General features: G+C 43.2%; 1 protein-coding gene across 2 annotated transcripts in view; it reads right to left on the reverse strand.

Moving 5' to 3' along the window:
* Window positions 1-16649, reverse strand: part of AFF1 (ALF transcription elongation factor 1) — a 346973-nt gene that overhangs the window by 86410 nt on the left and 243914 nt on the right. For both annotated transcript variants that reach the window (XM_063919866.1, XM_063919865.1), the window contains exons 8-10: window positions 12603-12651; window positions 12427-12464; window positions 1775-1928 (exon numbers count right to left, since the gene is read on the reverse strand). In XM_063919866.1, the coding sequence (XP_063775936.1) occupies window positions 1775-1928; window positions 12427-12464; window positions 12603-12651 (241 nt within the window). The remainder of the gene's footprint in view (window positions 1-1774; window positions 1929-12426; window positions 12465-12602; window positions 12652-16649) is intronic.

The raw sequence follows: 16649 nt of genomic DNA on the forward strand, positions 1-16649 counted from the left end.
ATGAAGGAAACTTTTTCACGTTCAACAGTAAAAGTTCTCACAGTGGCCCAAAAAACAAATGCATATGGCAGGATTCTTAAAAATAGACAACCTGCTTAAATGATGATTCTTGTTTTGGTTGCGAGACTGTACCAATCATATGACAACTAATTTGAAAGCCTAGCCCCTATCCACCTGCATTTTCTTTTTTTACACTCATCATTATAAGGATATCTAATTGGTGAAATTGTACTATATTGCTCATTTTGAGGTTCACAGCATGAACCGAGATCTAGTACAGATGTGTCATCAAACATTTAGCTTCAACAGATCACACAGCGGGAGATGCCTGGTGTAAATCAACTGACAGGTTCTGTGCAACTCCACTAGCGTCGGGCGTCTGTATTGATTTATTTGAAATGCCACACATTTATATCTGTGTGCTCCTGAGTCTGTATATGAACCATGCGGGACGTGATATGGAAAAAAATCCACGCCCACTGCATCGTAGCTTCATATGCAGATTCAGAGTCACACACAGATATACAAGTGTCGCACATCAAATGAATCAGCACAGTCTCATGGTGCATTTTCAATAAACAATGATGCAAAAAAGATGCCCAACACTAGCAGAGTCTCACGGGACCTAGCGTGCCAAGAGGGGCTGTTTAGTGCAACTGCAAAAAAAGATGTATGAGAACACATCTGTAAGCGCACAACAAAAGCTTTAAAACAAAGTCTTTAAATATTTAAATCCATGTCTCTAAAAAAAAACATTTTTCCTTTTTACACAAAACCAGGCTATTCTGCCGAGATAAAACTTTTGTGTTGCTTAATTAAATGTTTGACGTTTACCCTACAGTGGTTTGCCAGTGCTCACAGAGTTAAGAACAATAAGTCACTTTTAAACATTGCACTACTATTAGATAAATGTGTTAAAAGTGAAATAAAAAACATTTCTCCGTGTATTAGAGTTTAATAAAATGAGTAAGTGCTTAGTTGGGGCATGGGTATACCCTTCTGATCTCTGTATGAGGAGTGATGAGATGGTGTTCTATGTTATGTGCACTCTGCCCAGAACTAGGGTTGATGGCTCACACCTGATTTACAGGTACAAGTCAATCAGTGCAAACATTAGATGCAGATGACTATTTTTGGCATCACTAGGAACAATGATAATGCAGAGGTTAAATTAAATACCATACACAGATCAACGTAATATGAATTAAAGAGAAATGCTGGAATGCTCGGTTGCAATAACTAGTCAATTATTTTTTAAGTTAATGATCTTTTTATTGGTTTGTTTTGTTTAAGGTGGCCTTATGAAGTGCAGAACTGTTCCACTTTGAAATAATTAGAAAACATGAAGTCTCATGTTTGGATTTTTTCTGGAAACCATGAAGTCTCATTTTGGCACAGTCTGTTGTGGAGACATGATGCTTACTGACTCGTTCACTGAATTGTATAAAATGTAATTACACAAAACCACAATAGGAAGTCTAAATGTGCATAGAAACATATAAATGTGACCTTTCAACAAAGGCTATGCCAAATATTTACATTTGAAAAGCTCTTAAAATGATACATAGAAATATGTGTTGTTGGTAATAGGAAATTCACATACATTTATGTTGTTGGGTTACTTTACTTTTGTAGATTTAACAAAGCATATTGTGTTTTTGTATGTGGTGTTGGTTTCTGATCTGGTTTCAGAGTTACAGCTTTTCGTGGGAGTTATTCAACAGCAGCTGTGTGTGTTCAGACTGTAAATGTCAGACATATCTTGTTGCATTACCACTGGACTAGGAGATCTCCGTGGAACATTGACTTCACTGTCACTGGAACCACTGTCACTTTCAGAGTCTGAAGAGCTGTCTGTGTCACTTCCCTCTGTTTCCACGCTGCCGGAATGTGCTGAAGCCACACTGTCCACCTGAGACAGCACAACACTGACAAGCAAGCACAAGAAGTTAGGAAACACAGAAACACTGTGATTTAACATTAATGTAATTAACCATAGCAGTACAATGTTTTATGTGTAAAGTGTCATGAGTAATTGTACCAACTTCGACCTAGTGATCTTGTCAACCTAATGAATGTCGACCAAACGTGGTCGACCCAATGTATGTCGACCTAATGACTGCCATCCCTTTAAAATGTAGGATATGCATGACATTTATTGAGAATATGATCTATATCAGGGGTAGGCAACTTGTGGCACTCAAGCTGCTGTGGAACTACACATTCCAGCATGTTTTGCCACAGTTTTCGCATGCCATAACATAAAAACCATGGAGAGGCAAGCTGGGAGATATAGTACCAGAACAGCTGGACTAGCACAGGGGATGTACCCCTGTCGAAGTCGAAAATATTATACCCACACGCATCACGTGCAAACACCACACAGAGTGGCCTCCGTGCGTGTGCATGCATGCAGGTTGCGTATATTGGCTCACAAAGTCCTGCGTATTAACGCGTGGTATGAGTAAATACGGTAGCATATGCATTTGCATGGAAAAGCCACAAAGACATATCTATATTATTAATATCACACTGTTTTTACTGTACTTTTGATATTCGGCGGGAACCCAGTGGAGGAAACCTGCAAGTGCACCTGGACCAGGCATCGCCCACCTATTCAAACCGACCTATGACCCCTCATGTACTGTAAATGACCAGCCCTTTGACATATGAAAGAAGAGATTACAGTTTCCTTTGTTTCATGCTTTGGACTATTGTATAAAAACCAAGCCTCCAGGCTGGCCTCAGTCTATTCTCTGAAGGTCATCTAGCCAGATTGACTGAGGACCGGATCCGGGTGGCGCAGGCAAACAAACGTATGTATCCACTGGTTGTAGCTTCTTCTCTGCAATAGTGTTGTATTTCTCTGTGAACCCCCTTTTAAGTAAATATTTGTTGCTGCGTTGTACCACAACATAACATATACAGTTGGTGTCGCATTCCTTTCCTGTTAGGGTTAAAGTGTATTCGGCCGCACGTGTAGCTACTTTGTGCTTTCAGCGTGACGGCGTGCTTACGCAACGTGTACGCATTTCATAGAGGTTTAACACGCACACGCTTAGAGGTTGCAGCAGCCTGAACATTTCTGTATTAAAGGTAGTGCTTTTTCTTCCTGTAAGTTAAACGAACTTAACACCCCTGATCTATATCACGCTGTGGTAGCAGTCACTGGTAAGGATTGCAGTTTGTAAATGAAAAAAAAAAATAGGACAATCATGTTACAAGAACTTTGCTCAAATCATAAAATCTGCCCCGTACAGGGCCATCGCTACCAATGTGCGAACCTAGTCACTTTTCAAGAATGAAAATAGTAGGGCGGCTCCTAAATAAAACATTGAATGAGTGACATGTCACACATACAGTACTTTTAATTCACCCCCTGGGGCGTCCCCTGCATGTAGCGTTGGCTGCTGACAGAGCATCTGGCAGCTTATTACATGACAAACTGTGGCATACTGCTCCTCTATGTCAGTGTTATACTAGGAGAGTGGCGCTTGATTATGTTACAGCTATATCTGACACTTCCATTCCCAGGAGGAGAGGAGGCCATCGCTACCTTCTAACGGATAAGGTAAGAAATGGGATGGCGGAGCCATCTCCTTCAGCACCTCCAGTATTTAACTAATTATCCTGTTTCCATGAATCAGTGGTTTGAATACGGAAACATTATCATCGCGAGTTAAATATTTCCTGTGGAGAATATAATAATGCGGTGGGACTGGGAAATCCATAACACTTTAGACTCTACTCATATGCACATTCATTGAGAACATGGATGACATGAAGATCAGTACATCATGTATAATGAAACACCACCAATGTATATAATGTGCTCCAATTGATTAGATTATTTTTTTCTACTTTTATGAGGTGGAACTAAATTACATATTCAAGCTAATATAGGTAAAACTGACCAGCCAACCATTTTCAATTGAGTTTAAAGGGACAATAGTCAGGACTTTTAAAACCATTTCAACAGACACTGGCTTGCAGCAGTATTCTTTAAATATTGGTGTATTCAAAATAAAGTTTATCAAGTGGGAGACATTTATGACGGATAATCGGATTGCTTGCTATGATGAACAGTAACTCTTCTTTTTTTTAACATTAATGCAAAGCACAAAGACCACATATTATTCCAGTGGTAATTACATTCCTAAAACCGTTGGTCATGTGGCAACATCGTCCACTACAGTTTTGTTTTCTTAGACAAATACTGGTTTTCCAATACAATATAAAATTGCAAATACTTTTTTACTGGGGAGTAAGGTTTTTATTTTTTATATTATTCTTCATACATAAACAGTAGCTTGTATTGCTCCAGGAGAGAGCAGTAAAATAGTAATAGTAATAAATAAAAAGGAAACACCATCTGCTTGCCATCTCAAATGTCTCCCTTCAAATTCTAAAGATGGAAACGCAGAAAGCAAATAACCATGATGGTCATTCCAAGTTAATTTCTCGCTAGCAGTTTTTAGCAGCCGTGTAAATGCTATGCCGCCACCCACTGGGAGTGTATTTAAGCTTAGCAGAAGTGCGAACGGTTGTATCGCAGAGCGCCTGCAAAAAAATTTTTTGTGTAGTTTCAGAGTAGCTCAAAACCTACTCAGCGCTCACGATCACTTCAGACTATTCAGTTCCGGACTTGACGTCACACACCCGCCCTGGCACGCCTGCATTTTTCCGAACACTCCCAGAAAACGGTCAGTTGCCACCCAGAAACGCCCACTTCATGTCAATCACTCTGCGGCCAGCAGTGCAACTGAAATGCTCCACTAATGGTAGACCTACATTAGGTCGACAGAACAATGGTCGACACACGTTTTTATTATTTCCAACTTATTCATACTTTACCATCCTTGTGGACTACGATTGAGACACGTGGTGTTTATAATGGGTGCAGCGAGTACGGTGCACAGCCCCCCCCACCCCACCCCTTCACTGGGTGTGCTGGCTCTTCCCCTCTATGCCCCCTCCCACAGGCAGTTATAGGTAAAACAGTGCCCGAAGGAGAAAGGACATATATTAGAGAAGGAACATAAAGAGTGGTGAGATTTAACATCAGCACACCACAAACATATAACAACCAGCAACGGCTGGTAACAATAACAGCAACAGCTGAACAGGTAACCACATAACAGAGAACCTGCAGAAAAGGCAACGCACTGAGGCGGGCGTCTAATATCTCTTATGGACTATGAGAAAAGGATTTACCGGTAGGTAAATAAAAGCCTATTTTCTCTAGCAGCCATAAGGAATATTGGGGAGATTAGTAAAAATAAGAATTTACTTACCGATAATTCTATTTCTCATAGTCCGTAGTGGATGCTGGGGACTCCGTCAGGACCATGGGGAATAGTGGCTCCGCAGGAGACAGGGCACATCTAAAGAAAGCTTTTAGGATCACATGGTGTGTACTGGCTCCTCCCCCTATGACCCTCCTCCAAGCCTCAGTTAGGTACTGTGCCCGGACGAGCGTACACAATAAGGAAGGATCTTGAATCCCGGGTAAGACTCATACCAGCCACACCAATCACACCGTACAACTTGTGATCTGAACCCAGTTAACAGTATGATAACAAACGAAGTAGCCTCTGAAAAGATGGCTCACAACAATAATAATAACCCGATTTTTGTAACAATAACTATGTACAAGTATTGCAGACAATCCGCACTTGGGATGGGCGCCCAGCATCCACTACGGACTATGAGAAATAGAATTATCGGTAAGTAAATTCTTATTTTCTCTAACGTCCTAGTGGATGCTGGGGACTCCACAGAATGTGCAAGTTGGATTGTGCTACAGATCCAACGCGCAATCGTCTGCTTCGACGCAGGAGCACCCATCTTGTTGGGTGCATACAATATAAACAACGAGTCAGATTTTCTGACTCCAGCTGTCCTTGAAATATATATTTTTAATGCTCTGACAACGTCCAGTAACTTGGAGTCCTCCAAGTCGCTAGTAGCCGCAGGCACCACAATAGGCTGGTTCAAGTGAAAAGCCGAAACCACCTTAGGGAGAAAATGAGGACGTGTCCGCAGTTCTGCCCTGTCCGAATGGAAAATCAAATATGGGCTTTTGTACGATAAAGCCGCCAACTCTGAAACTCTCCTGGCTGAAGCCAGGGCCAGTAGCATGGTTACTTTCCATGTAAGATACTTCAAATCTACAGATTTGAGAGGCTCAAACCAATGAGATTTGAGAAAATCCAAAACTACGTTTAGATCCCACGGTGCCACTGGGGGCACAATCGGGGGCTGTATATGTAGTACACCCTTGACAAAAGTTTGTACTTCAGGCACTGAAGCCAATTCCTTCTGGAAGAAGATTGATAAGGCCGAAATTTGAACTTTAATAGACCCCAATTTGAGGCCCATAGACAATCCTGCCTGCAGGAAATGTAAGAATCGACCCAATTGAAATTCTTCCGTTGGGGCCTTCTTGGCTTCACACCACGCAACATATTTTCTCCAAATGCGGTGATAATGTTGTGCGGTCACTTCCTTCCTAGCCTTAATCAATGTAGGAATAACTTCCTCTGGAATGCCCTTTTCTTTTAGAATCCGGCGTTCAACCGCCATGCCGTCAAACGCAGTCGCGGTAAGTCTTGGAACATACAAGGTCCCTGCTGAAGCAGATCCCTTCTTAGAGGTAGAGGCCACGGATCCTCCGTGAGCATCTCTTGAAGTTCCGGATACCAAGTTCTTCTTGGCCAATCCGGAGCCACTAGTATTGTTCTTACTCCCCTTTTCCGAATAATTCTCAGTACCTTTGGTATGAGAGGCAGAGGAGGAAACACATACACTGACTGGTACACCCATGGTGTTACCAGAGCGTCCACAGCTATTGCCTGAGGGTCTCTTGACCTGGCGCAATATCTGTCCAGTTTTTTGTTGAGGCGAGACGCCATCATATCCACCTTTGGTTTTTCCCAACGGTTCACAATCATGTGGAAAACTTCCGGATGAAGTCCCCACTCTCCCGGGTGAAGGTCGTGTCTGCTGAGGAAGTCTGCTTCCCAGTTGTCCACTCCCGGGATGAACACTGCTGACAGTGCTATGACATGATTTTCCGCCCAGCGAAGAATCCTTGCAGCTTCTGTCATTGCTCTTCTGCTTCTCGTGCCGCCTTGTCTGTTTACGTGGGCGACTGCCGTGATGTTGTCCGACTGGATCAACACCGGCTGACCCTGAAGCAGCGGTTTTGCCAAGCTTAGAGCATTGTATATCGCTCTTAGCTCCAGTATATTTATGTGAAGAGACGTCTCCAGGTCTGACCACACACCCTGGAAGTTTCTTCCCTGTGTGACTGCTCCCCAGCCCCGTAGGCTGGCATCCGTAGTCACCAGGACCCAGTCCTGTATGCCGAACCTGCGGCCCTCTAACAGATGGGCACTCTGCAACCACCACAGGAGAGACAACCTTGTTCTTGGTGACAGTGTTATCCGCTGATGCATGTGCAGATGCGATCCGGACCATTTGTCCAGCAGATCCCACTGAAATGTTCGTGCATGGAATCTGCCGAATGGAATTGCTTCGTAAGAAGCCACCATCTTTCCCAGGACTCTTGTGCATTGATGTACTGACACAGTTCCTGGTTTTAGGAGGTTCCTGACAAGTTCGGATAACTCCCTTGCTTTCTCCTCCGGGAGAAACACCTTTTTCTGAACCGTGTCCAGAATCATTCCCAGGAACAGCAGACGTGTTGTCGGGGTCAATTGAGATTTTGGAAGATTCAGAATCCACCCGTGTTGCTGAAGCACTACTTGGGTTAGTGCTACACCGACTTCCAGCTGTTCTCTGGACTTTGCCCTTATCAGGAGATCGTCCAAGTAAGGGATAATTAATACGCCTTTTCTTCGTAGAAGAACCATCATTTCGGTCATTACCTTGGTAAAGACCCGAGGGGCCGTGGACAAACCAAACGGCAGCGTTTGAAACTGATAATGACAGTCTTGTATCACGAACCTGAGATACCCTTGGTGTGAGGGGTAAATTGGGACATGCAGATAAGCATCTTTTATGTCCAGGGACACCATGAAGTCCCCTTCTTCCAGATTCGCTATCACTGCTCTGAGTGACTCCATCTTGAACTTGAATTTCTGTATGTACAGGTTCAAGGATTTCAGATTTAGAATAGGTCTTACCGAACCGTCCGGCTTCGGTACCACAAATAGTGTGGAATAATACCCCTTTCCCTGTTGTAGGAGGGGTACCTTGACTATCACCTGCTGAGAATACAGCTTGTGAATGGCTTCCAATACCGTCGTCCTTTCTGAGGGAGACGTTGGTAAAGCAGACTTTAGGAACCGGCGAGGGGGAGACCTTTCGAACTCCAACATGTAACCCTGAGATACTATCTGCAGGATCCACGGGTCCACCTGTGAGCGAGCCCACTGATTGCTGAAAATCTTTAGTCGACCCCCACCGCTCCTGAGTCCGCTTGTAAAGCCCCAGCGTCATGCTGATGGCTTTGTAGAACCCGGGGCGGGCTTCTGGTCCTGGGCAGGGGCTGCTTGCTGCCCTCTCTTACCCTTTCCTCTGCCTCGCGGCAGATAAGACTGTCCTTTTGCCCGCTTGTTTTTATAGGAGCGAAAGGACTGCGGCTGAAAAGACGGTGTCTTTTTCTGTTGGGAGGGGGTCTGAGGTAAAAAAGTGGATTTGCCGGCAGTTGCCGTGGCCACCAGATCCGATAGACCGACCCCAAATAATTCCTCTCCTTTATATGGCAATACTTCCATATGCCTTTTGGAATCCGCATCACCTGACCACTGTCGCGTCCATAAACTTCTTCTGGCAGATATGGACATCGCACTTACTCTTGATGCTAGAGTACAAATATCCCTCTGAGCATCTCGCATATAAAGAAACGCATCCTTTAATTGCTCTAGAGTCAATAAAATACTGTCCCTATCCAGGGTATCAATATTTTCAGTCAGGGAATCCAACCACACTACCCCAGCACTGCACATCCAGGCTGAGGCTATTGCCGGTCGCAGTATAACACCAGTATGAGTGTATATACTTTTCAGGGTAGTTTCCAGCCTCCTATCCGCTGGATCCTTGAGGGCGGCCGTATCAGGAGACGGCAACGCCACTTGCTTTGATAAACGTGTGAGCGCCTTATCCACCCTAGGGGGTGTTTCCCAGCGCGTCCTAACCTCTGGTGGGAAAGGGTATAATGCCAATAACTTCTTAGAAATTAGCAGTTTTCTATCTGGGTTAACCCACGCTTCATCACACACGTCATTCAATTCCTCTGATTCTGGAAAAGCTACAGGTAGTTTTTTCACCCCCCACATAATACCCCTTTTTGAGGTACCAGCAGTATCAGAGATCTGCAAAGCCTCCTTCATTGCCGTAATCATATAACGTGTGGCCCTGTTGGAAAATACGTTTGTTTCTTCACCGTCGACACTAGATTCATCTGTGTCGGTACCTGTGTCGACTGACTGAGGTAAGGGACGTTTTACAGCCCCTGACGGTGTCTGAGACGCCTGAGCCGGTACTAACTGGTTTTCCGGCCGTCTCATTTCGTCTACTGACTTTTGTAATGTACTAACATTATCACGTAATTCCATAACTAAAGCCATCCATTCCGGTGTCGACTCCCTAGGGGGTGACATCACCATTACCGGCAATTGCTCTGCCTCCACACCAACATCGTCCTCATACATGTCGACACACACGTACCGACACACAGCAGCCACACAGGGAATGCTCTAATCGAAGACAGGACCCCCTTAGCCCTTTGGGGAGACAGAGGGAGAGTTTGCCAGCACACACCAAAAGCGCTATAAATGTATATAAACAACCCTAAAAGGTGTTGTTTTTGTTATAAACGCTTTTAATATATAAATATCGCCAAATTATGCCCCCCTTCTCTTTGTTACCCTGTTTCTGTAGTGCAGTGCAGGGGAGAGTCCTGGGAGCCTTCCTCACAGCGGAGCTGAGCAGGAAAATGGCGCTGAGTGCTGAGGAGAATAAGCTCCGCCCCCTTTTCGGCGGGCTTTTCTCCCGGGTTTTGAGAAATCTGGCCTGGGTTAAATACATACATATAGCCTTAATGGCTATATGTGATGTATTCTTTGCCACTAAAGGTATTTAATATTGTTGCCCAGGGCGCCCCCAGCAGCGCCCTGCACCCTCCGTGACTGGTCAGTGAGAAGTGTGTAGCAACAATGGCGCACAGCTGCCGTGCTGTGCGCTACCTTCATGAAGACTGAAGAGTCTTCTGCCGCCTGTTTCCGGACCTCCGATCTTCAGCATCTGTAAGGGGGATCGGCGGCGCGGCTCCGGGACGAACCCCAGGATGACCTGTGTTCCGACTCCCTCTGAAGCTATGTCCAGTAGCCTAAGACTCCAATCCATCCTGCACGCAGGTGAGTTGAAAATCTCTCCCCTAAGTCCCTCGATGCAGTGAGCCTGTTGCCAGCAGGACTCACTGAGATTTAAAACCTAAAAAAACTTTTTCTAAGCAGCTCTTTAGGAGAGCCACCTAGATTGCACCCTGCTCGGACGGGCACAAAAACCTAACTGAGGCTTGGAGGAGGGTCATAGGGGGAGGAGCCAGTACACACCATGTGATCCTAAAAGCTTTCTTTAGATGTGCCCTGTCTCCTGCGGAGCCGCTATTCCCCATGGTCCTGACTGAGTCCCCAGCATCCACTAGGACGTTAGAGAAATGGGGATGTCCCAAAGCTTCCAGAACAGGCGGGAGTGTGCGGAGACTGCTGCAGCACCGCCTGCCCAAACTGGGTATCCTCTTTGGCCGGAGTATCAAACTTGCTGAACTTCATAAAAGTGTTCTTCCCCGACCAGGTAGCAGCTCGGCATAGTTGCAAGGCCGAGACCCCTCGGGCAGCCGCCCAGGAAGAGCCCACAGATCTTGTAGAGTGGGCTTTCAGAGACTTAGGAACAGGTAAGTCTGCCGAAACATAGGCCTGTTGGATAGTAAGCCTAAGCCAACATGCAATGGACTGCTTCGAAGCAGGACAACCCTTCTTCTGCGCATTGCCCGAAGCTCGCGAGCCATGCAAGAGGACACAGTATACTAATAGGGATTGTTTGTGGCAGAAAAGTGACAAAACACCCCGTAAAAAAAATAAAAAATAAAAAAATGGCTTTTTTTGTGCCAACCGAGCCTGTCGACACTGTCTATCTATTTTATATAGACCTTTTGACCCCATCAACCTATTCCATGTCAACCATTAGTAGTCAACCTGCTGACTGTAGACCTTTTTAGTGTAGCTCTAATAATCCACACCCAAGATAACTAACTCAACAAGGATCGTGCTGTAACATCTACACTGGTACACAAATTACAGACATGTCACACCAGGCTACAAAATAAGAGGCTACTCGATTTTTGTGCCAACCAGAAGTATTAAAGACTTTTGTCTCAGTTATACCACATTTTGTACATACGAAAGGAAGGCTTTTGCAGGCCAATTTTAGCATAGCAGCCACAGTAACAAGACACCAGTATAGCAGTTATATGAAATCAAATGCCATACGCCTCTGACAGTCCAGCCATTGGAATTGGGATGGAGCATGCGCAATGCTTATGAAAGGCTACCTTAACCCCTCATTAAAAACACTTTGTTTTGCTACAAGCACTAGTGGCAGGTGTGTTTGGAACTTCCAGACATTAACAATACATGGTCCCAGGCAGTTGCAAAGGTAGGATGTGTGGGTGTTATGCACTACAGTCTTTATGTACAGCAAGTTGTTGTCAATTACTTTTTGTAATGATTACATCAAAAGCTAAAACAAAGTGAGACCCCAACAATCTTGCACCACAGATCGGGTCATTAATTCAATAAAGAATTTCATTTTAATTCCATTGTTACACGAGTCCTAGTTACAGAATAGAGATAACAAATATCTTCCAGACAGTAGAAATTATATCCTTTTATAGCTTAAGATGATTGTAGTAGTGTGGAAGTTGTGGTCAATGCACGGCTACTCAAGTTGTTTATCAAGGTTCTCTACAATGATTTCTTAAATAATTTTTTGCTGGTTTAGTCCATGCTTTGTTTTTCCTCGCAGCTTATGTTAACAATGCCTGTTTTAGCACAGCGATCAGTGATCCCTATGTCTGCATTTACCTTTTTTGTTTTAAGAGAGCAAGAAGTGGAACACCGCAAACGCATTTATGCCTGTGAGCAATTATACTAACTTATTTCAGAAAAGTGAATGTAATGACACGAGAAAATTCTTGTATATACATTATTAGAAGTTCTCTCAGGGTATTAGAAATGATGGCTGGTGTGGTGTTAACGCATCAGATAAATAGTGTGACATTTATGTAGGAAGGTTTGACCAATGCTTAGCGAACTCTCTCTCTCAGTGACATACACCTTTCCGGAATATGCAAGCACGAGCTCTCAGATTAGTCATACACAGAGATTTAGGCAGTACCTTGATGGAGCAGAGGAGGAAAGCGGCTTTTCGGTGATCTGCAGAATTAAATGGTAACACAAAAGTGTATTATTTTTCTCGCTCAAATATACACAGCAGTAGTACAAGATAATAATGCCATAATAGTGAGATAAGTTTTTGTTTATAATATGTAGGAGCTGAAAGTTGAGACATACCTCCTCTTCCTCACTGTCCTCACTGATGTCAAGGTCATCCTCCAACATGCTGGTAGAAAAATAAGGTTTTTATAAAGATTAACTCTTTAAGTATATATTACAAAAATTTAAATATAAAATCACAAAACTAACATCATTATATAGAAAATATATAAACATAAACATACCCCTTACTATACAGGTTGAGTATCCCTTATCCAAAATGCTTGGGACCAGAGGTATTTTGGATATGGGATTTTTCCGTATTTTGGAATAATTGCCTACCATAATGAGATATCATGGTGATGGGACCTAAATATAAGCACAGAATGCATTTATGTTTCATATACACCATATACACACAGCCTGAAGGTAATTTTAGCCAATATTTTTTATAACTTTGTGCATTAAACAAAGTGTGTGTACATTCACACAATTCATTTATGTTTCATATACACCTTATACACACAGCCTGAAGGACATTTAATACAATATTTTTAATAACTTTGTGTATTAAACAAAGTTTGTGTACATTGAGCCATCAAAAAACAAAGGTTTCACTATCTCACTCTCACTCAAAAAAGTCCGTATTTCGGAATATTCCGTATTTCGGAATATTTGGATATGGGATACTCAACCTGTATAAACTATTCAGTCTCGCAAGATAAATGCAAGAGTCAAGACCGTTTTCAGCATGAAAAACAAAGCACCAATGGGTAAATACAGGTTAATAAAATTAACAATTCCGCTGTTTATACAATTAAGCCTGCGCAAAAAAAGTGTATGAGACTATGAAAAATGGCTGCCCCCTGCAGCTGTATCACTCCCAATACAGGCAAGAAAAATATTGCAGCTTTGTACACAAAATAATCCCCAAAAAATATTTTCCTGCCAATCTATGAGCAGGGCATCCTGTAACAAACAGAGAAAATGAAAACCAAAGAAATCAGGATCATGACAAAAAATACTAACAATAGTATAGTCCAGTGGATCTCAAACTGTGTGGCGTGGCACCCTGAGGTGCCTCGGGGTACTCGCAGGGGTGCCCTGGACTGGTGGTTCAGGTCCAATTCAAATTATTTACAGCAGTGGTTTTCAAACTGTGTGCCGTGGCACCCTGGGATGCCTTGGGACACTTGCAGGGGTTCCCTGGGTTGGTGGTCCAGGACCAATTAAAATTATTTAAGTTATGGTCAATGTAAAAGGCAAAACCAGTGCTGGTATTCACAACGCTTCACTTTTTCCACATTTTGTTATGTTACAGCCTTATTCCAAACTGGAATAAATTCATTTTTCCCCCTCAAAATTCTACACACAATACCCCATAATGACAACATGAGAAAAAGTGTTTGAGATTTTTGCAAATGTATTAAAAATAAAAAAACTAAGAAATCATATACTCAATACTTTGTTGATGCACCTTTGGCAGCAATTACAGACTCAAGTATTTTTGAATATGATGCCACACGCTTGGAACACCTATCTTTGGCCAGTTTCGCCCATTCCTTTTTGCAGCACCTCTCAAGCACCATCAGGTTGGATGGGAAGCGTCGGTGCACAGCCATTTTCAGATCTCTTCAGAGATGTTCAATCGGATTCAAGTCTGGGCTCTGGCTGGGCCACTCAAGGACATTCACAGAGTTGTCCTGAAGCCACTTCTTTGATATTTTGGCTGTGTGCTTAGGGTCGTTGTCCTGCTGCAAGATGAAACATTGCCCCACTCTGAGGTCAAGAGCTCTCTGGAGTAGGTTTTCATCCATGATGTCTCTGTACATTCCTGCATTCATCTTTCCCTCTATCCTGACTAGTCTCCCAGTTCTTGCCGCTAAAAAGCATCCCCACAGCATGATGCTGTCACCACCATGCTTCACTATAGGGATGGTATTGTCCTGGTGATGAGCGGTGCCTGGTTTCCTCCAAACATGACGCCTGGTTTCCTCCAAACATGACTCACACCAAAGAGTTCAATCTTTGTCTCGTCAGACCAGAGAATTTCAATTCAAATGGTTTGAGAGGCCTTCAGGTGCATTTTGGCAAACTCCAGACTGGCTGCCATGGCTTCCATCTGGCCACTCTACCATACAGGACTGATTGGTGGATTGCTGCAGAGATGGTTGTCCTTCTGGAAGGCTCTCCTCTCTCCACAGAGGAATTCTGAAGCTCAGAGTAACCATTCTGGTTCTTGGTCACCTCACCTCCCTGACTAGGGCCCTTCTCCCCCGATCGCTCAGTTTAGACAGCCGGCCAGCTCTAGGAAGACTACTGGTGGTTCCTAACTTCTTCCATTTACGGATGATGGAGGACACTGTGCTCATTGGGACCTTCAAAGCAGCAGATATTTTTCTGTACCCTTCCCCAGATTTGTGCCTCGAGACAATCCTGTCTCGGAGATCTACAGACAATTCCTTTGACTTCATGCTTGGTTCGTGCTCAGACATGCACTGTCAAGTGTGGGACCTTATATAGACAGGGGTGAGCCTTTCCAAAGCATGTCCAATCAACTGAATTTACCACAGGTGGACTCTAATTAAGCTGTAGGAACATCTCAAGGATGATCAGTGGAAACAGGATGCACCTGAGCTCAATTTTGAGCTTCATGGCAAAGGCTGTGAATACTTATGTACATGTGATTTCTTAGTTTTTTATTTTTAATAAATTTGCAAAAATCTAGAAAAAAACTTTTTTCACGTTGTCATTATGGGGTATTGTGTGTAGAATTGTGAGGGGAAAATTTTATTTATTCCTGTTTGGAAAACGGCTGTAACATAACAAAATGTGGAAAAAGCGAAGCGCTGTGAATACTTTCCGGATGCACTGTAAACTATGTGGACAAACAGAAGAGAATCCTGTCCCTCACCACACAATTGAACCTAAGGATGACATATTAACACAATTTACTCAATTTAATATTTCTTTCTAAATTTCTCAATAAGAAACTTTAAGAAACAGAAATTAAACATGTCTCTCACCACATGACGGATTCAAAAAAGTTTGAGAACCACTGGTATAGTCTGATGTACTGTGCATCAAAAGATGGAGCTAGTAACTTTCATGCCACCAGCAAGTTCAATATGGCAGATCCTATAAAATGTAATAATCGTAAGATATAATATACATATCTCCCAGTAAGTGGGCCATGGAGGTACACCATTCTTCTGTATACTTTACCAGGCTACAATGGGGAGAACTGTAGAGGTACTCATACCAGAGGAGCATGGTTAGGACTATATCCACTCGCGAAGTCGGCTGTGTGGCCAGTATGGGCCATGGATAATGACAGCTGCTAATTCACTAACTGCAGCAAATAAGGAAGCACCAAGAAGCGCGTCCCAGGGTTACATACTCTCACTACCAGCCCTTCCCTTGAAAGCAAACATATGAAAGAGGAGTGTCTACAAGATTAAAAGTTAACCAAGAAAGTACATTGTGCCATTCAGTTATTTATATCACCTAGAACAGACACTTTGCATCTTGTGTTGACAATAAACTAATATAGCAATCTGTCAGGTGCCAGTAAAGACTAAGTTTTGAGATGCAACAAAAATGGTTTACTCTGCCCACACTCTAGCAACCATAAGCTCTTCAGGCGGTATAATATCTAAAACAATAGCAAAGCCATTGTACTGAATTGACTGCAATTTATGGAAACCAATAGAAATGACAATGAAGGGATATAACACAACTGGCTTATTTCCAGAATTCAGGATGAAGGAGGGGTAGGAAATAATAAAAATATTTGAGACGGCGCACTTTTGCAATAAGCATCACACTGCTAGCTATTCAATGCTGCCAAGCAAATTATTTGAAGGTTAAACAGGGCATGTAGAAAATTAAATGAAAATATTCAAAGTACAAACTAAGCAAATATACACTTACGCACATTTCAGCAATCACTGGGATCAACTAAACATAGATAACCAGGACACTCATGATTCATGCGTCCAGCCTCAAAACATTGGTGGGATGTAATGGGGTCAGATCGCCAGAAGTGCGGGATGCTGGCCGATCTCTGGCAGGTTTTAAGGGGGCAATCACTTACAAGGCATGGTTCTGCCTTGTAACGGATTG

Source organism: Pseudophryne corroboree, chromosome 1 (assembly GCF_028390025.1).
Source record: "Pseudophryne corroboree isolate aPseCor3 chromosome 1, aPseCor3.hap2, whole genome shotgun sequence".
NCBI lineage: Eukaryota > Metazoa > Chordata > Amphibia > Anura > Myobatrachidae > Pseudophryne > Pseudophryne corroboree.